Here is a 20,898-nt window from a genome sequence, read left to right as displayed (position 1 = left end):
AAGGAAGGAAGGAAGGAAGGAAGGAAGGAAGGAAGGAAGGAAGGAAATATAGAAAGAAAAAGAGATGTGGCCACAACCCAGTGGGACAGCATCTACCTAGCATGTGTGAGGTGCTGAAAGGGGGGAGGGGGCGGCAAAACACAAAATCTTTTGCTAAATTAACAAAAGACACAAAGGCTGGGGAAACAAACTCCTCATACATAAACCTGAAGTCTTGAGTTCCATCCCTACTACCCACACTAAAATAAATAAATAAAAAGCCAGGCATACTTGTAACAGAACCTAGTAGTTCCCCGGGCCTTGCTCACTGGTCAGGCAGTCTAGAAAATTTGGTGAGCTCCAAGTCAGTAAGATATTGTATTTCAAAACATAGGTATAGACATATACCAGGTGGTCAGCACCTAAAGAAAGACACCCCAAGATTGACCTCTGGCTTACACACATGCACACATGAGCCCATACCCAAACATGTATGCACATATACACCAAAATGGACAGAAAGAATGCTCTACCTAAATGACATTAATGTTTTGGAAAAAAAGTACAAGAAAGTAGTATGAAAAGTTGTACAAAACAAGTTCAACCTAGATGAAATGACAATTTCTCAAAACAGACACAAAAACTGCCCAGAATGTGTCAAGAGAATTCTATTAAATAAAAAGACTTAACCAATCAATCAATGAGAACTCCCTGCCACTGGAATGATGGCACACTACTGTAACCCTGGCACACAGAAGTCTGAGACCAGCCTGGAGAATATAACAAGACTTTATTTCAAGACCAAAGCAAATTTTCATCAAAGAAAAGTCCAAGAATAGACAGTTTCACTACTAAATTCTGTAAAACAGGCATTCTCAATCTCTTCTAAAAAGCAGATGAGACACTGTAACCCACCTTTCCACCAGCCAGCATTACCCTCACTAAAAACATATAACAGCAAAAGAAAATCCGAGTAGGCATAAGCTTAGTTACAAGTGTGTAGTGAAGATCAAATGGGATTTATCCCTATAAAGAACATTCAAAAAAGGAAATCAATGTACATGCTAACAATGAAGTTTTTCTAATTATCTCAAAGGAACAGAAACAGCATTAAGCCAAATTCAATACCCTTTTATGATTAAAAAAAAAAAAAAAAGCCAATACACTTAATATTTAAAAAAAACTACCTAGCCTTACAATGGCTATGTGAAATACCAAAAGTAAGTACTGAATTGGTGAAAAACAAAAAGCTTTCCTGTGGGATCATGAATATTTCCTAGTTATTTTCATCTTTCCATTAGGTATAACAAGTTCTGTCAACTGCAATAAGCAAAGAAAAAAACACATAAAGCATCCATCCATATTAGAAAAGAATAAGTAAAACTCTAATTCACAGGTAGATGAAATGACTAAAAATTCAGAAAATCCCAAGACATTAACAGTAAAATTAGAGGTAATAATGCTTTCAGCAAAGCTTTGTTATTGAACAAAGGACAATAAGTCACCATATTCCTATAAATGGCCATGTGCAGTCTCGAAAGGAAATAAATATGTCAATTAACAAGTTCAAGACTAAACATGTAGGAATAATAACCAAAGAAAGGAAGACCTACACAGTGAAAACTACAAGACTACTCAAGAAACAGACTTAAGTAAATGCAAAGACAGATGTTTATAAATAAGAAGGCCTAATATGTCAAGATGCCAACACTAAACAAAGCCACATGTAGATTCTAAGCCACCATATCAAAGTTCTATTTCTGCCAATTTGAGAAGCAGCTTCTCGAATCCATATAAAATTAGAATGGGACCAAGATATCCGAACAATCAAGAACTGTATTGAGAATAGCTACCCAAACTTGTTTCCTGACGTTAAAATACTATACTCAGGATAGACACGTAGCTCAGTTGTTCAATACCTAGTACCAAAAACAAAACAAACAAAAATGTAGGAAAGAAAAACACCATAGCAAAGCAGTGAAGCAGGTCCTTAAGAAATAAGTCACACATTTGCTCCCATACAAAGATTAGCATTTTCCCTACTGCAGACAATAAAAACAGGAAAGGCACACAAGTAATTTCAACAGGGAGCATACTTAATGATGGGTAGAACCATATGTCAACATCTACCAAATGATTCTAAAGCCAACATCAAATTATTTTTTGAGGGTGTGTCTTACTATGGATAGTCCTCAAACAACCCTCCTGCTTCAACCTCCCAACTACTGAGATTATAGATACCTATTATCCCCAAATATGGGAGCAACAAAATATTCTGTTATTCATCATTCACTATTTTGTAACAGCAAAAGACAGGTCATAGCTTAAATGCCATCAACAACAAAGCTACTACAATACAGGCTTGTACTGTCTCTTATATAATCAATCTCCCAACATTATAGAAGGAATTGTAGAAGACATCCTCATTTACTGGTTAAAATCATTGCAGCTGTAGCTAATTAAGATTAACAGCATAGAACTGAGCATAGAATGAGGAGAGATAAAGGCACACTTTTATACATGCTGTACTTCCAGCATACAAATATACTGAATGAAAATAACCTAAAAGCATAGAGATAAAAGATAATTAAAATGCAATAAACAATGTAGGAATGGTGATGTATGCCTACAATCACAGTACTTAAATGACTGAGGCAGGAGTTCAAGTTCAGGGCAACCTGGGCTACAAAGAGGTTCTGTCACAAAACAGAACAAAATAAAAGACAATGTGGTAAGAGTATCTTTGCTTTTATTATTATAGACTGAAGTGTGTGCTCCCTTCAACACAATTCCTACTTTGAAACCCTAACCTCCAATTCAATTGTTAAATGAAGACAGGTTCTTTTAGAGGCAATTAAGGTTCAAGAAGGTCATGAGAGTGGGGCACTAATCCAATAGGACTGGTTTCCTTTAAAAGAGGGAAATGTCATACTAACAAGGCAAAAAGAGACAGCTGTAGGGAAGTGGGAAGGTAGAGAAGAGCAGAGACCTATACTTGGATTTTCACCCTTTAGAACTGTGAAAATGTCAATCACAATTGTTTAAGTCAGAGTCTATAATATATGGTATATGGAGGCTCTAAAGAACTAATACTAATCTAATCATCCATGTTTCAATTTAATTTTTAATAATGGATTCATAAAATTATGAAATAGATTATGCTACCATAAAGGGTCAGGTATTTTTTAAAAAACAATTTAATTACTTTTATTTTAATTGTATTAGTGTTTGAAGGTGTCAGATTCCCTGGAACTAGAGTTGCAGACAGTTATCAGCTACCATGTGGTTGCTGGGAATTGAACTCAGGACCTCTAGAAGAGCAGCCACCGCTCGTAACCGCTAGGCCATCTCTCCAGCCCCTATGCTACCATAAAGAATGAGAAGGATCTATCCAGGTATTGATAGAAAATGACTTGAGACATATAGAACAATACATAAAGATACCCTCTGTTTAAAACTGAAGAAACGTAACAATGAAGTTAGCTATTTTTTTTTCAAAAAGAATACAGAACAAAACTGTAGACTAAAAAGTACTACTTACAAATAATGCATAAGAGTAAAGGAGAAAACAAAATAGCAGCTAAACTAAAGCTCATCTTATAATGCATGCTACTTCTAAATATATTTACAAACTCAAATGAGACCTAAAACTAGAAATTAATCTTACAGCTTAAATATGAAGGTAATCATTCTCAACCCAAGCGCTAACAGTTGGAAAAATCCCTCTCCAATTCCCCAAAAAGAAAATTCAAGAGAAACCTCATTAGTAGCATTTACTATTACATATATAATTACTAGCCGATTTCCAACAATCTATACATATTTCCTAATTCATTTGAGGTAGGCCCTCTTCATATGAAGACAACCATAAAATTAAATGGGATTCCAAGATAAATGTAATTAAACCTCCTTCATTAGCACTACTACAATGCTTCCAAGACTGCCCAAAAGATTACCGGGTTTGTTTGCTTTTTAGCACATAAATTACCTGTTTGTATTCAGTGACACAACTCTGACAGCAAAATCTTTTCTGCTGACCATCAATCACCAGAACATTATTTCCAGCACCTTTACTGGGCAAATATTCTCCGCACTGTTCACAGCAATTCATTATCAGACCATTGGCCATTCTGTATCTGTTAAAGCAGTGGTCACTGCACAGCTTATGAGTCATGTTTTTAAAACTAACTTCATGGCGAATCTAAAAGAAAAACAAACAGAATTTTTGAGTTTATCTGTTTTCAAATAGCAAAAATCGTAATTCAACAGGAAAAAAAACACTACACCCCCCAAAAGACTAATTTGTGGAAAAGAAAAAAAATCGAAATACATTTCATGTCTTTGAACTATTTATATATGAAAGAATAAATACACACATGCATGTTACTGAAAAAGAATGAACCACCATAGTAATTATCACTATACACCTCTTTAAAGATAAAATGACAGAAAAGCTATCATGTTTTACATCTTTAGACAACAAAATAAATGACAAAGTACCCTGCACTGGCAAGGAAGAGAAAAAGACAATACTACAATCAATTCAAACAAGTTATGTATATACACATTGCTTTAACATCACAGTTAATAATGTAAATTTTTGAACACACTTCCACTTCTTTTTGCCTGCAAGTGTTTTGTCTTTCTTGTATGGTTAGTCTATTTGTATAAATAAACATATTATTAGACCAATAAAAAAGAAAAAGCAATCATACTACTACTCTTTTGGGTGAATTATACAATCCTAGTCTTATAAATCCTAGTCTTGCATATCGTCATTCTGAGAATACATGCATCAATATAGAGTACAGGAAAACTGTTAAAATCTGAACTCTTTTTTCATACAAGTAAATCAGAAGTACAGATGTACAAACCTCAGTCAGTTTGCCACAGATTGTGCATCTTGATTTATTTAGAGCTCCTTTAGCAGGACTCTGCTTGTCCTCATAGAGAGACAAACAAGATGTACTACAAAATTCTTGGAAGGACTCACTTGAGTCCACTTGAGCAACAATGGTTCCTTTCATTGTGGTTATATCTCTGAAAAACAAGAGGTACAACTTAAAGCTCCACTTCATAAGAAACCAAAAATAAAGGTTATAACTGATATTTTTAACCATAGATTAAATCATGGAAATCAAACACCATTTTTAGATCCAGGAAATCACTTTTAGTATAAAATATGAACTCTTAGAAAAGATTAAAAGTCAAAATATTTGATCCTGTCACTAATAATTTATCTTCAAATGCATTAAAATAGCTTTCAGATATTGGAAACATTAAAATAAAATTTCTATAATAACATGGAATAATAGAATAATTATTTAAACTGACACTGCCTGTTCAATTCCCCTTCCCAACTGATTAATAGGTAAACATGAGATTATTACACAAATTAGTCTACTTAAACGTACCACTAGCCAGGCATGGTGGCTCATACCTATAATCTGAAAACTTAGAAGGTGGAGGTTTGAAAAACACATTGAAATCTATTATCAAAGAAATAGTTTTACTTTTCCAGTAACCTAATACTTAGAAGGATCTCAGAGTTCAAAGTCTCAGTATACAGCCAACCTAGATTACATGAGATCATGTTTTAACATAAATGTATGATGAATGAATGAATGAATGAATGAATGAATGAATGAGCAAACAAATAAATAGAAGGGGGTTATGTACCTGTAATACCAGCACTTGGAAGAAGTAATGGGACTACCACAGGTTGCAGCTAGGATGACTTATATATATAAAGTTCTAAGATAAGAACCAACGCATCCCCCACCAAAAAAATCTAAATAATAATGATAGTGTTGATATTTCTTTGAAAGAACTAAATTTCTAAACTCTCTATTACAGTATTTAAAACAATCTAAACACTATAGAACAATTATTTTTGTGCTTAGATTTACTACAAGAATAAAGCACTAACTCTAACTCCTTCGCAGAGGTCTAATGGCTAAAACCAGCTTCAGACTTGGGCTGCTCCAAGAGAGTACAGAAAATTCATCTGATTTAGCCCTGTAAGATATACCATCTATATTTACTTGTAATCAGTGAAAACAGCCTCCCCCCACCAAAAAAAAGGGGAGAAGCTGTAGTTCCCAGATTACAAAAGAAAAGGTATCTGGGTTATGAAACTATAAGCCTTTGATAATATTCAACAAAAAAATACCCAAAACCCAAAGCTTTACCCACTCAGTATATAACCACATTCCAAAGATATTGTAAAATGTGGCTTATTATAATACAGAATGTACCATATATGCATTCTGTATCATAAATATATATACATAACTGTCTAGCATTAAGATATAGTCTTTAATAATGAATTTAGTAGTAGAGTGCCTCTGTCAGATGAGACTCTAGACTTGCTCCCTAACACTGTAAAAACAAAAATATAAAGCAGTGCAAATACTTACATTTTTTTCAAATTTAAGGGATCCATTGGAAATGACATTCAAAATAACTACGAGCACCTAAGACAATCAGAACGGACCATACCAAATACGAAGCCCCATCTATAGCCCACTTAGACTTGGGCTGCAAAGATTCAAAATAGCTGACTGCTTTTTAAAACATGAATTCATCACCAAAAAAAAAAACCTCTAAAAACTTTTATGATCAATATTCAACAACATGGAATTATGTGAAAAGTTAATCTTACTTTTTACACATAACACAGAGTTTCTTTGGAGCAGGTTTATGAGAGAAAGAAGAAAGGCAGGTGGTTGAACAAAAGAGGTGAGCTGATCCTTTTCGTTGGTAAGCTGTCTGTCCCTTCTGTAGAGGTTTTTTGCAGTTTGCACAGGTGACTTTAACTGGTTTAGTGGGTTGTTGGTTCGAGGGCTGGAATATCTGTTTAGGAAGTGAGGCCACTGGTGATAAAGAATCCACCCCTTGTTGCTTCTGGTTACGAGGAAATGATGCTGACTGGGAGATCCAAGAATCTTAAAAACAAAATATATAGAAAAGAATAATCAAATAGGTATTTAAAGACACTGAAATCTATTATCAAAGAAATAGTTTTACTTGTGCTTGGAAAACTCAAACAGGAGTATTGCCATGAATTTAAGACCATCCTGAGCTCTGAAGTAAGAAACCTGTCTCAGATGTTAATGAAGTAGCAACTTTGCAGAGAAGAAGTGTTTGGGAGTAAGATTGTCTGCTTTCTATAAACAATATATTATAGTCTTAAAAGCAGCAAGAGAGGGCTGGAGAGATGGCTCAGTGGGTAAGAGCACTGACTGCTCTTCCAAAGGTCCTGAGTTCAAATCCCAGCAACCACATGGTATCTCACAACCATCTATAATGAAATCTGACGCCCTCTTCTGGTGTGTCTGAAGACAGCTACAGTGTACTTATGTATAATAATAAATAAATCTTAAAAAAAAAAAAAAAACAGCAAGAGAGGGGCTGGAGAGATGACTCAGAAGTTAAGAACACTGGCTGCTCTTCCAAAGATCCTGAGCTAAATTAAATTCCCAGCAACCACATGGTGGCTCACAACCATCTATGATGAGATATGATGCCCTCTTCTGCCTTGCAGGTGTACATGCAGGCAGAATGCTATATACATAATAAATTAATTAATTAATTAAAAAAAACAGCAAGAGTGTATATAATGTATGATTAGCTTGATTTAGCCATTCTACCATGTTTCTAATCAACATGTTCTCCAAGATAAAAAATTATTTCTGTTTGTCAGTTAAAAACAAAAACAAAAAACAAAAAACCAATGGCTCTGGAAGATTGCTCAGATGTTAACTATTTGGCTGCACAAGTATGAGGATCTGAGTTCAATCTCCAGAACTCACTTTTTTGTTTGTTTGTTTGTTTGTTTGTTTGTTTTCTTTTAAAAGCAAGCCAAGTATGGTACATACACTCATAACCCCAAAACTGAGGAGGCAGAGGCAGATCCCCAGGGATCACTGACCAGCCAGCCTAGGCTACTTAGTGAGCTCTGGGCAGATGAGAAGACCTTGTCTCGAAGAATAAGATAGACAATGCTTGCAGAACAATACTCAAGATTAACCTCTGACCCCACAGCAATGCACATTACACAAACACCCAAGCACATACCACAAACACAAACAAATTTAAAAGTAATAGTTTGTATTATACTACTTCTAAGGTTGGTATGCTACTATTAAAAGATGTGTTTCACTCTTCCCTAAACTAGAAATAGCATAGAATATTAAATGTGCTAATACCGTAACAAAGCACAGTGAAAAGCATACAGAAAGCACTAAAAAATGCCACTGCCATGAGACAGGAAGTGTAAATGTATTTACAAGGAACACATATATCAACATATGGATAAACCCCAGGCATGGTGGCACATGCCTTTAATCCCAGCATTTAAGAAACAGAACCAGTGAGTTTGAGGCCAGCCTAGTCTATTCCAGGACAGCCAGAACTTGTTACACAGAGAAACCCTGTCTCTAAAAACAAACAAACCAAAAAATAAGATATTAGGATCTTGAACAAATGACATGTTTGAGAAGACATAAAACTATTTCCAAATATCTTTTTAATTTTTTTCTATCATATCTATTGTTTTTGACTCTGCATATGCGTACGCCAAAAATGTCTTTTTCAGAAAAGCTTTCCAGGGGAGGTGAGAGGGAGAGACTGGGAAGGAAGGAGAGAGAGGAGGCTTTGATTGGGATGTATAGAGTAAATAAATAATAATTAAAAAAAAAAAAAAAAAAAGGTTTCCAGAGAAAACCTTTCTCAAAAGTCAAATAAAGAAAGCTTTCCAGCCGGGCATGGTGGCGCACGCCTTTAATCCCAGCACTCGGGAGGCAGAGGCAGGCGGATTTCTGAGTTCCAGGACAGCCAGGGCTACACAGAGAAACCCTGTCTCGAAAAAACCTAAAAAAGAAAGAAAGAAAGAAAGAAAGAAAGAAAGAAAGAAAGAAAGAAAGAAAGAAAGGAAGGAAGGAAGGAAGGAAGGAAGGAAGGAAGAAAGAAAGAAAGAAAGAAAGAAAGAAAGAAAGAAAGAAAGAAAGAAAGAAAGAAAGAAAGAAAGAAAGAAAGAAAGAAAGAAAGCTAGCTAGCTTTCCAGTATGAGGCAGTGCTGGCACATGCCTTTAATCCCAGCAGTAGGGAGACAAAAACAGATGAATGTCTTGAATTCAAGGCCAGCATGGGACAGAGTGAGTTTCAGGACAGCTAGGGCTACCTACACAGAGAAACCAGGTTTCAAAACAAAACAAAAAAAATTAGCTTAATGCCAGAAGAATAAATAATATAGGCTTTCTTTATGTATCAGCTCTTACATCTCTTAAATTTCCCCTACTTCCAGGTTTTCACCCCTCCCCCAATATTTAAGAACATTTTAGGAATAGGTAAGAATGGTAATTAATCATTTTTCTAAACCCTCAGCTTTATATAAAAAGATAATGAAATAACAGTAACATTTTTCCAAATAACACCAGTAGAAAAGTTGGTATAAATAGCAAGATTTTATAACTTTCTTTTTTGAGTCAGGGTAGCCTCAAATTCTCTATGTACTTGAGTCTGACTCTGGCTTACTGATCGCTCTTGAGTTTAGTTCCCAAATGCTAGGATTACAGATTAGCACCACAATGCTGAGGAAAGTTTTCTAACTCAATCTATTCTCTATTACAAATGAAAAGAGCCCAAAAATATAAGAGCTAATTAAAAACTGTATCAGTCTGCATTTTAGGTTTTGAGAGAGGGATTGGTTTGGTTTTTTTGTTGTTCTTCTTTTGGTTTTTAACAACTTGCAGGAGTCAGCTCTCATACTGGGAGACAGCTCTCCTCTTCTACCACATGAATTCCAGGGATGAGCCTCAAGTGACAAGGGCATTTATTCATTGAGCTATTTTGCCAGCCTCTACATTTTTCTTAAGTGAATTTTACATTACTTTACATAATAAATAAGCAGCATGAGTAGTACATAATTTTTATGACCCATCAATATTCCTAAAAAAAAAAATGCATATATTAAAAATAATTACATTTAAAAAACCAGAACTAAGAGAATCAAGAACTTTGATTAAAAAAAATAGAAGAACTTTGATAACACATTAACTTGACATAGTCAAACTTTAGAAACTACTGTAGAGGCTGGAGGGCTAGTTCAGCAGTCAAGATGGTACACTTCTAGGACTGGAGTTCAGTACACAACACCCATGTGAGACAGCTCACAACTACCTTTCACTTCACTTCCACCTCAGCAGTGAAAGACCTGATGTCCCCTCTATCCTCTACAGGCACTTGCACATGTCCATGCACATAACAGACAGGCACATAAGGCATAAGTAAAAATAAAATAAATCTTTTAGAAAGAAAAAGCTGTTAGGTGTTTAAAGGAATGGTATAGAGATTTCAAAACATTACCTACAAGATGTTCTCAGAATTATAGATATTATCAATTATTTTTTAGACAGGGTCTCACTATGTGACCCTAGATGAAGTGATTGATTCTTCCTAATGGTAACAATTAATGCTATTAATGCTTTTTCATATTAATATTGTTAATATACTTATAATGATTAAAAAACAGCTATTCTAAAACTAACATAGAGGGCAAACTAACTCTGACCACATTTATATAAACTAAAAAAAAGCTACAATGAAAAACGTACTAATATATACGTGGTAGTAGTATACATTTGTAAAACTGTTCTAAAAAAAGCATATGGCAATATATGTCATAAGTCAAAAATGCTCAAACAAGGTATATGGCTCAGTAGTGTCTGTATAGCAAGCTGATCCTGAACACTGCAAAAACCTAAGCATGAGGAAGTGAGATGGCTCAGCAGGTAAGGGTACTTGTCAACAAGCCCCAGGACCTACAAGACAGGAGAGAACCTGACTCCTGCAAGGTTTTGTCTGTGTCCAGGGTAGCTTTATGTAAACTTGACACAACCTGGAGTTATTTGAGAAAAGGGACCCTCAATGGAGAAAATGCCTCCGTAAGATCTGCCTACAGGCTAGCCTTAACTACTGACCAATATGGGAGGGCCCAGCCCATTTTGTGAGTGATGTCATCCTTGGGCAGGTAGTTCTGGGCTTCTGAAAAGCAGGCTGATGAAGCGAAAAGAGAGTAAGCCAATAAGCAACCTACTGCATGGCCTCCACAGCAGCTTCTGCCTCCATAGTCTAGGCTTAGGTTTCTGACCTATTCAATACAAAATGGTCAGGACATGTAGGCTGAAATAAACCATTTCCTCCTGTTACTAGTTTTTGTCTTGGTATTTTATCACAGAAATATAAAAGTAACCAAGATAGCATGTATGTAAATACTTTTTTTTTTTTTAAATTTTCCTGAATCTGTCATGGAGGAGAAAAGTAAAAAAAAAAAAAAAAAGCTGGGGGCTGGTGAGTTGGTTCATGGCTCAGTGGTTAAGAGCACTGACTGCTCTTCCGGAGATCCTGAGTTCAAATCCCAACAACCACATGGTGGCTCACAACCACCTGTAATGAGATCTGAAGACAGCTACAGTGGACTTGCATCTAATAAATAAATAAAATCTTTAAAAAAAAAAAAAAAAAAAAGCTGGGCATGGTGGTGGGATGCATGCCTGTAATCCACTCAGAAGGTAAAAGCAAAATAGATTGGTAATTCAAGGTCATCCTTAGTTACATACTGAACCTAAGTATGGGCTACATAAAACTCTGCCTCAAAATAAATAAATAAATAACAAAGATCTGGGTAAGCACTCTACATGGAAGAATAAGAACCAGAGTTTCATCATCTTGAATGCACATTTAAAAAACAAAACCAAAAAAAAATAGAAACCGGGCAGTGGTGGTGCACGCCTTTAATCCCACCATTTGGCACTTGGGAGGCAGAGGCAGGCTGATTTCTGAGTTCAAGGCCAGCCTGGTCTACAGAGTGAGCGAGTTCCAGGACAGCCAGGGCTATACAGAGAAACCCTGTCTCAAAAAAAAAAAAAAAAAAACCCACAGATACAGTGAGGTGCATCCATATTTCCAGTACTGAGGTGCACACAGGAAGATCCTAGTGATTGCTGGCCAGACAGCCAAGTCAAATCCATTGGCTTCAGGTTCATTTAGAAACCCTACCTAAAAATAAAGAAATGGTTGAAGAACATAGCCAACAGTGAGTACTGGCCTGTATATGCACATATATGTAAGACTGCACCCAAAAGGCTCATAGATTTGAATGCTTAGTCACCAGGAAGTGGCACTACTTGAGAAGGATTAGAAAAAGTAGTTAAGTGTGACCCTGCTGGAGTAGGTGTGGCCCTGCTGGAGTAAGTGTGTCATTAGGGAGGCTTTGGGGTTTCAAAAATTCACAAAGTCCATTCTCTGTTGTCTATGGATTAGGCAAAACATTCATAAAATAATAAAGTAAATCTAAATAATTTATTTTTTAAAACAAAAACCTATACTATACAGAGCTATGTTTCAACTAGGTTAAATTAAAAGAAACAGAAACAGGACTTAAAGATAACTATAAACAGCATTGATGATCACCTTCAATTAATAAAAAAAAAAAGGATATTGACCCTTATTCTTTTTTAGTTATTTATTTTAATTTTTATTTTTTTATTTTATGTGCATTGGTGTTTTGCCTGCATTTGTGTTTGTGTAAGGGTGTCAGATACCCTAAAACTGGAGTTGCAGAGAATTGTGAACTGCCATGTAGGTGCTGGGAACTGAACCAGGGTCCTCTGGAAGAGAAGCCATCTCTCTAGCCCCTGACCCTCATTTTTTTTATTAGATATTTTATTTACATTTCAAATGCTATCCCGAAAGTTCTCTATACCCTCCCCCCGCCCTGCTCCCCTACCCACCCACTCCCACTTCTTGGCCCTGGTATTCCCCTGTACTAGGGCATATAAAGTTTGCAAGACCTAGGGGCTTCTCTTCCCAATGATGGCTGACTAGGCCATCTTCTGCTACATATGCAGCTAGAGACACGAGCTGTGGGGATACTGGTTAGATCATATTGTTGTTCCACCTATAGGGTTGCAGACCCCTTCAGCTCCTTGGGTACTTTCTCTAGCTTCTCCACTGGGGGCCCTGTGTTCCATCCTATAGATGACTGTGAGCATCCACTTATGTATTTGCCAGGCACTGACATCGCCTCATACGAGACAGCAATATCAGGGTCCCTTCCTGACCCTCATTCTTAATTATGCATTTTGCAAACATTCTTCACTCATTAGATACTAATGTTGAAGTAAATAAACAAATTGAGTTTGAGGTCAACCTGGTCTACAGAGTGAATTCCAGCACAACCATGGATGCAGAGAAACCCTGACTCAGAAAAATTTTAAAAAAGAAAGAAAGAAAAAAGAAAAAGAAAATATATCAACTTTGATAAATAATAAATGAAGAGCTTATTAAAAACACTGGAAAATATAAAATAAAAACCTAACACTAAATGAGCAATCAAAACAAACACAAGGCATGTGTGCTGCCGCATGCCTTTAATCCCAGAGGCACGTAAATCCGAGTCCAGGGTCACCCTGGATTAGGCACCAAGTTCCAGGTCAGTCAATGCTACAGAGTGAGACCCTATCTCAAAGAACAAAGACAGTAGCAAGCACAAAGCACAAGGCCTCAAAGTCATCGACTTGAATAGAGTAATCGGGTGCAGTTTTTGCATGTCAATCATCCCTTAGAATAATTTAAAAATGAAAACTGTTTTTGCTTTCTTCAAAAGATAGGAAATAAAAAAAAAAACTTAAGTCAATTCTTTGATAAAAACATGAAAAACATGCAGAAAAATAAGAGAATAAGTAGAATTTATTGTACAATGTTTTTAAGTATATTAATCTTTTTGTTCTAATTTACATATGACATTAATATTAGCAAAAGCAATCTATAAAAATATGCTAAATTTATACAGTATTTTTAATTCATTAAACAAAATTATACTGCTAATATTCTACTTCACAAATACTCTATGTAACAAATCAATTCAAACTTTAATGTTTACAAAATTAAAATTTTCTATAGGACACTAAACAACTTTTATTTCAATGAATAAGGTATCCAATGAAATATTAAATTCATGTTTATGAAGTAAAATATTACTTCTTACCAGGATTATGATGAGGTGCAGATTCTCCATTCTGAAATACATCCCCTGCAACATTCATCCTACCAGGATTAAAAGGTCCTAGTCCAGCCTTGGTCTGTGAAGTTAGAGATGGGGTGTACGTTTGTATATTCACACCAAAGTTACTGGACTGAAGTCCATTAGAGCCATCTCCCAGGTTGGTGTTATGCAGTGATGTTACATGAGTAATCATTAAGTTCATATCTCTCCCATCAGTACTTTCTAGCTGGCCATCACTCACAGAGCTTACGCCTGTCTCTAAGGTTGTAACATTAGCAATCTGAATTTCCGAGTCTGGTTCTGTGGTAATACCACTGTTACTCATTCCTGCATTTACTTTACTTCTTGAAAAAGTTGAACTGGAGAAATCCACATCATTCGTTCTGTTTTTAGTTTCAGAAGGTCTCCTTTCAATAAAATTTGAGGAACTCTTCTCTTGTCCTTGATTTGTTTCCATGTCCTCTTCATCATCGATAACAATTGTCTCGCTTACACTGCCCTTTTGTGGGGCCAACTCTTTCGATGAAGGAAGAATTTTGGGATCGTTTCCTTGTAGTTCTTCATTTTTTGAAGATGTAAATGTTATGGGTCTTTGATCAGAAACCAAAGGTGCAGAAGATGGAGGAGGTTGTACAGGTTCAATAAAAACAACGTCATCATCATCTTCTACTGATGAGTTCTGAAACTTACTAGATCTAGACACTAAAGGATTAGGTGGGCCACTAAATGAATTTCCTACGTTCGTGAGACTAGTTGCCATGGCTGTACTTCCTAATAGAACGGGAGTTTGATCAGTCAATTCTAATGTTCCCACTGAACTTGTGTCCATGCCAAAGAACCTGTTCAGGGAAATGAAAGAATATAAATATGAGTTTGTGACTTTATTTTTAAAAATGCTTTTATTTTCTGTTATAAGATTCCTGCAGGATGTTCTGTGGGCTCAAGCATTTTGTAGTTTACATATCCATATAGCTATGTAGGATAACAAGGAACACAGACAATTTTCAGTAATCATGTGTACTACACTTTCACTACCACTTTCAAGAGATACACTATTTACTCCATAAAGTTTACCCAAAATGTAAATAGTTAAGTGTCAACAGAAACTCCAAAATTAACATGATAATATGAAAGCAAGGGGTTCACATCAGGTATTTTCCCCCCCTCCCCCACCCTTTGAGACAGAATCTTTACCTGGAACTCACTGACTTTTTGGTCCTTGGACATTCAGAAATCTTTTACTAGTTTTTCACAACTACCCAGTTTTAAAAGGTTAGCAGGAGCTAGGGCTTCCAAAGGAAGGCTGGTACTACTGCGACTTGATCTGATCCCAGGCCAGATTTTTCTTCACCTGATTTTTTTAAATTAACATTTATTTTTATTTTTATTTATGGGTACGTGTACTGAACGTATGCCACACAAGTGCATTTATCCACGGGGACAAAAGAAGGTATCAGATGTCCTGGAGCTGGAGTGACAGGCAGTTGTAAGCTGTTCAACAAGTCCTCTGAAATACAGGAAACAATCTTAACCACTGAGTCATCAATACTTTTCATCTCAAGTTTTAAATCTCTCACTTAATAGAGTTTACCAATTTGATTAGATTGACTGGATAGCAAGTTCCAAAGATCCTGCTGTGTCTCTTTCCATTGTTAGAATGACAGATACACACAGGTTCTTATGTAGGTGCTTAAACACAGGTCTTTATGCTTGCATGCTTCTACAGCAAGCATTTCCTCATCTGAGCCATCACCCCAACCCCTGGTTATATAAATCCTAAAAGCCTGATTTAAAATCATAAAGTACAAAGAGCTAATAGGATAGAGGACCTAACTGAAATTATCACTTCAACTAATGGGTGGCAGGGGTAGAGAATGTGTTCACTGTTTATCATTTTCCTAATTTTTATATCATATGATTTTCATTTTTTAAGCTGAATATATTGGTGGGGAGGGGGACCCTTGGCTTTTATGTTTGAGATAAGGAGGGCCTTGCAGTTTGAGGTTAACCTGAGACCAGGCTAGCTCCATTATGGGTATGGCTATGTAGAGAATCCCGTCTCAAAAATACAATCAATCAATCAAAATAAATAGAGAGATAACAATAGAAAAAATACATTTTATAGAAAAAAATGTATAATTGACGGTTAGAAACTTTACTCTAAAACACAGCTGAAAAGTATAAATTGAGTAACCATTAACTGAGAAGAAATCAAAATATTTACAATGAAAGCTAAATATAATAAAAGTGTTCAACAGTACTAATATCTTTACAGTAGAATACATTGACAATTCACAGATAATTGGGAACTCACAAATCATCCCATGACTTTGTGGATGAAAGATCTTCACTCTAAATTTTACTTTACCTCTTTGGTGTCAGAAGAAACAAAACTATATTACCAGGTGACTCCTGTCTATTTTCCCATTAATTTAAATTTCTTTTAAAGACAATTCAGGTTTAAAAGATATATGAATGTTTTATTACTCTATGAACTATAAACAGGAGGTAATTTATAGTAAATTTACTATCACTCATATTTAGCTAACAATTATCCATAACTTGCTTAACTTTATGAAATCCAAGTTCAAGTCCAGCATGAGCGACACAGAGACCCTGTCTCAAAATAAAAACAAATTATCATCATCTTCTCCCTTATAAGCTTATCAAAGTGAAAGCCTATCTCAAATTTAAAAATGAAAAACAAGAAAAAGAACGCATTCCCCTTTAGAAACCTACCTAAAAATTTTATAAGTACCATAAAAGAATCATAGGAGACGAAGATAAATTTTCTACAACAAAAGAATACCAGCCAATGTGTTTGCTGTACCTGCTATAGTTCCCAATTAATATAATCAATTTAAAATTATAATTCCTAATAAAATAGAAAAATTAGTTGTAAAATATTAATGTATTAAAACAAAATATCAAAGAGAATATATTTAAAACATCATTACAGAATAATGAGAATAATCTTTTATTATCACAGTATAGCACAATTCTGGAAATAATATCCAGTACAAATATCAGGTAAAGATGTAAGAGTGCTTGCTTATCATTCAGGAAAACCCAGGCTCTATCCTCAGCACCACAAAAACCAGGTCCACTGTCAACATGCCTATGATCCAAGCATTGTAGAGCAGAAGTGGGGCTCCAAAGTCTTCTTGGCTATGCAATGAGTTTGAGGCCAGCCTGGAGTACATGAACGAACAAGAACCAACAAAAAAAGAAAAGAAAAATCTTCTCAGTTCAATAAGGAACAAAGAAACAATAACAAAAGAAGCACACCAAGCCTAAACTCATAATGGAAGGAAATAATAATAATAATAATAACAAGAAGAAGAAGAAGAAGAAGAAGAAGTAGTAGTAGTATTGTAGAAATAGAAATTAAAATGGAAAAAAAAAGCAAAGGTTGATTCCTTAGAGAGAGAAGTAAATTATACTAAAAAAGGACTGTCTATTTAAGAGGAGAAAAAGCCTCAAATTACTAAAATGGGAAATAAAAATGGAGGTGTCATTACTAATTTTACAGAAATAGAATTTTTAAAGAATAACACAAGCAAGTCATATATCAAGCTGGATAACAAAATATAAAAAAAATCCTTCAAATTCACACAAAGGAAAAATATGAAATTTGAGTAGACAAAGTTGATTAAGTCAGTAATCAGAAACATCTCAGCAAAAAATAAAAAGTAAAGTTGGGGGCAGGAGGGAGAGACTAAGAGATGGCTCAACAGTTAAAAGCACAGACTGCTCTTCCAGAGGTCCTGAGTTCAATTCTCAGCAACATGGTAGCTCACAACCATCCATAAAGGGATCTAATGCCCTCTTCTGGTCTGGTTGGTCTGGTGTGTCTAAAGACAGCTACATAAATATTTATTTACATAAAATAAATATATCTTAAAAATAAAAAAGCAAATAAATTAGGACAGAAAGCTTTACTTATAAATTCTATCAAGATTTCAAAATAACCAACAACTCTTAAACCTCTCCGAAAAATCATGAAAATGAACCCAGGCAGTCTTAGCACAGGCCTTTAATCCCAGCAGGTGGGCAGGCAGATCTCAGTTCGAGGCCAGCCTAGTCTACAGAACAAGTTCCAGGACAGCCAGGACTACACACAGAAACCTTGTCTCAAAAAACCAGCAATGATGATGATGCTGGGAACGCTGGTGATGCTGCTGCTGCTGGTGGTAGTGGTGATAGTGATGAGGAAGAACAAGAACACACACACAAAAAAAAAAAAAAGGGAACATTTCCAAACTCCTGTTTTGAATACAGAATTACCTGGATATATATAATTCTGGCAAAGGCTTTAAAGGTAACCTAAAGTTACTTTGTATTCTTTGCACAACACTAGCCCTGAGAGGCTGAGTAAAGACACTAATCTGCATATCAAACTCCAGAATAGTCAGGACTACAAAGAGGGACCCTGTGTCAAAAAAACAAACATACAAACAACAACAAAAAGACTCAAAAGTCCTTAACAGAGAAGTGAGTAGGTGAATCATAAAGAATATGGTATACAAAGGATATTCCAACATAAAAAAATTCACAGGAGGGGCTGGTGAGGTGGCTCAATGGGTAAGAGCACCCGACTGCTCTTCCGAAGGTCCAGAGTTCAAATCCCAGCAACCACATGGTGGCTCATAACCATCCGTAACAAGATCTGACGCCCTCTTCTGGAGTGTCTGAAGACAGCTACAGTGTACTTACATAGAATAAATAAATAAATCTTTATAAAAAAAAAAAAATTCACAGGAAAAAGGATGAACTAGAGGAAATCATTATAGCCAGTGGTTACAGAATGTTGGATCACGCTGTGTACCTCAGAGTGTGCTATTTACTGGAAAAATCTGTCTCTGACTGTGGTGTGGCTCAAACTTAGCACGCACCTTTAATTTCTCTAGCTTGAATACAGACAATCCATTAGTACACACTTTTAATACCAAACAATGAAATAAAGTTAGTTTGTAAAAGAAAGCACCCATGTTTGAAAGTGATGTCTGAGACAAAGTTACAAATCAAAGAAAGATTTGACAGACTAGGATATGCCCAGCACTTATAAGAGGAGAGAGGAAAGGGAAGATCCTTTAGGAGCAATACAGAGAGAGACTGAGACAGAGACAGAGACAGACGGAGACAGAGACAGAGACAGAGAGGAGACAGTTGTACAGAGATTGAAGAGAGACAGAGAGAACAAGCTAGACACCTGTGAAGACAGAATGAGAGGCAGAGAAAGAGAAGCCAGAAGATTAGAACATATTAACAAAGTTAGTATGAAGCCAAGCAGAGAAATTCAGGAGACACCAAAAGAGAAAAGCCAGATTAATCAGTCAGCTTGGAAAAGAGTTTAAACTAAAACAGCTGAGTTGAACTAGCAAGCCAGAGTTCAGAAAGAGAAAGGGTGAGCTTGTTCAGCAGTAATTCTCAGATACTGAAAACATTCTAGGCCTAGATTAGATTGTACAGAGGCTAGAAGCTTCCAGGGCAAGTTAGCAGAGGGAGGCAATCAGCTTCCAAGACAACAACTATGGCAGGAGAATAAAAGTTACTTTTACAGCCAGTCCTGGGCTTTCTTTCATATATGGAAACAAAAAGCAGAAAGATGACCTGAAGGGTGGAAAAAACTCGAAAAACTGGTCTTTCATTTATGTCATATACAATCTATAAATAAATCTCAAAAACAAGCTCTAAATAGAAGTCAACTAAAAAACTCTAAGAGAAATTTTCATACCACTGGATTTGTCATTCTGGATACCACCAAACAGGTAAGGAAAAAAAAACACACTAAACTGTTCAAGATTCACAATACTGTGCAAAGAATATCACCAAGGAAATGAAGACAATGAAGAGAGGAAATACCTCCGAATCAAAAATCAACACAGAAAGGTAGGTAGGTAGGTAGGTGTAGGAAGGTAAATAGGTGGAACTTAAAATGAACAGTGTACTTAAATAAAACATTTTGCCAGAAGACATACAAATGACTCATAACCAAATCAAAAGATGGCCCATTATTAGTTATTAGGCAAATGATATATGAAGCCAAAAAAAAATCTAAACTTGATGGCCTGCTATCTGTAATGTCAGAGCTCTGGAGATTGAGTGTTTCAGGCCAGCCTGAGCTACATTTTGATATGTCTTAAAAAACTATCCAAAGGGACCAGCAAAATGGCATTTGCTAGTGCTTGGTGACAAGCCTGACCACCTAAAACTTACAGGCAGGAGGAGAGAATCATATCCATTACAAGTCAGCTAAATGTGCAAGCTTTCTATTCTACTCAGAGTATGTCCTTCAAAATATTCCATAATGTTTACCACATATGCAAACACATGTAACTTTTTAATTACTTAAAAGAATAAAAAAAAAATCTCCTTAGCACTGTTGAAAATGTAAATTAATGTAGCTATTTTTTAACCAAAGGAAAAAATATATATATAGTTCAGTTGGTAGGGTCCTCACATAGTATAGATAAAACCCTGAATCTAATCCCAGCATAAACCTGGTATGTTATTCCACGCCTGTAGTTCACCCTGAGGTAGGAGAAGCCACAAGATCAGAAGCTTCAGTACTCACAGAGGCAGAGACAGGCAGATCTCTGAGTTCAGGGCCAGCCTGGTCCACAGAGCAAGTTCCAAGATCATCAAAGCTACATAGAGAAACCCTATTTTGAGGGGGGTATGGGGGAGGGGGGTAAGAGATCATGTTATGAAGAATGAAAAGAAAAGTACTATTTTCTTTCTTTCTTTCTTTCTTTTTTTTTTCTTTTTTTTTTTTTTTTTTTTTCCTCAAGTTTTTTAAACAAAAAAAAAAAAAAAAAAAAAAAAAAAAGGGAACATTTCCAAACTCC

The 20,898-nt window shown here is 35.7% G+C and overlaps 1 protein-coding gene across 2 annotated transcripts in view; it reads right to left on the bottom strand.

Moving 5' to 3' along the window:
• The window catches only part of Zmym2 (zinc finger MYM-type containing 2), a 74,287-nt gene that overhangs the window by 44,962 nt on the left and 8,427 nt on the right, over positions 1-20,898 (bottom strand). For both annotated transcript variants that reach the window (XM_021203976.2, XM_029541859.1), the window contains exons 3-6: positions 14,030-14,886; positions 6,644-6,926; positions 4,854-5,019; positions 3,968-4,180 (exon numbers count right to left, since the gene is read on the bottom strand). In XM_021203976.2, the coding sequence (XP_021059635.1) occupies positions 3,968-4,180; positions 4,854-5,019; positions 6,644-6,926; positions 14,030-14,876 (1,509 nt within the window). In that variant the 5' untranslated portion in view covers positions 14,877-14,886. The remainder of the gene's footprint in view (positions 1-3,967; positions 4,181-4,853; positions 5,020-6,643; positions 6,927-14,029; positions 14,887-20,898) is intronic.

This window comes from Mus pahari, chromosome 8 (genome assembly GCF_900095145.1).
Source record: "Mus pahari chromosome 8, PAHARI_EIJ_v1.1, whole genome shotgun sequence".
Classification (NCBI taxonomy): domain Eukaryota; kingdom Metazoa; phylum Chordata; class Mammalia; order Rodentia; family Muridae; genus Mus; species Mus pahari.
Note: the sequence above shows the minus strand (reverse complement) of the source record. Positions and strands in the feature narration are given on the sequence as shown.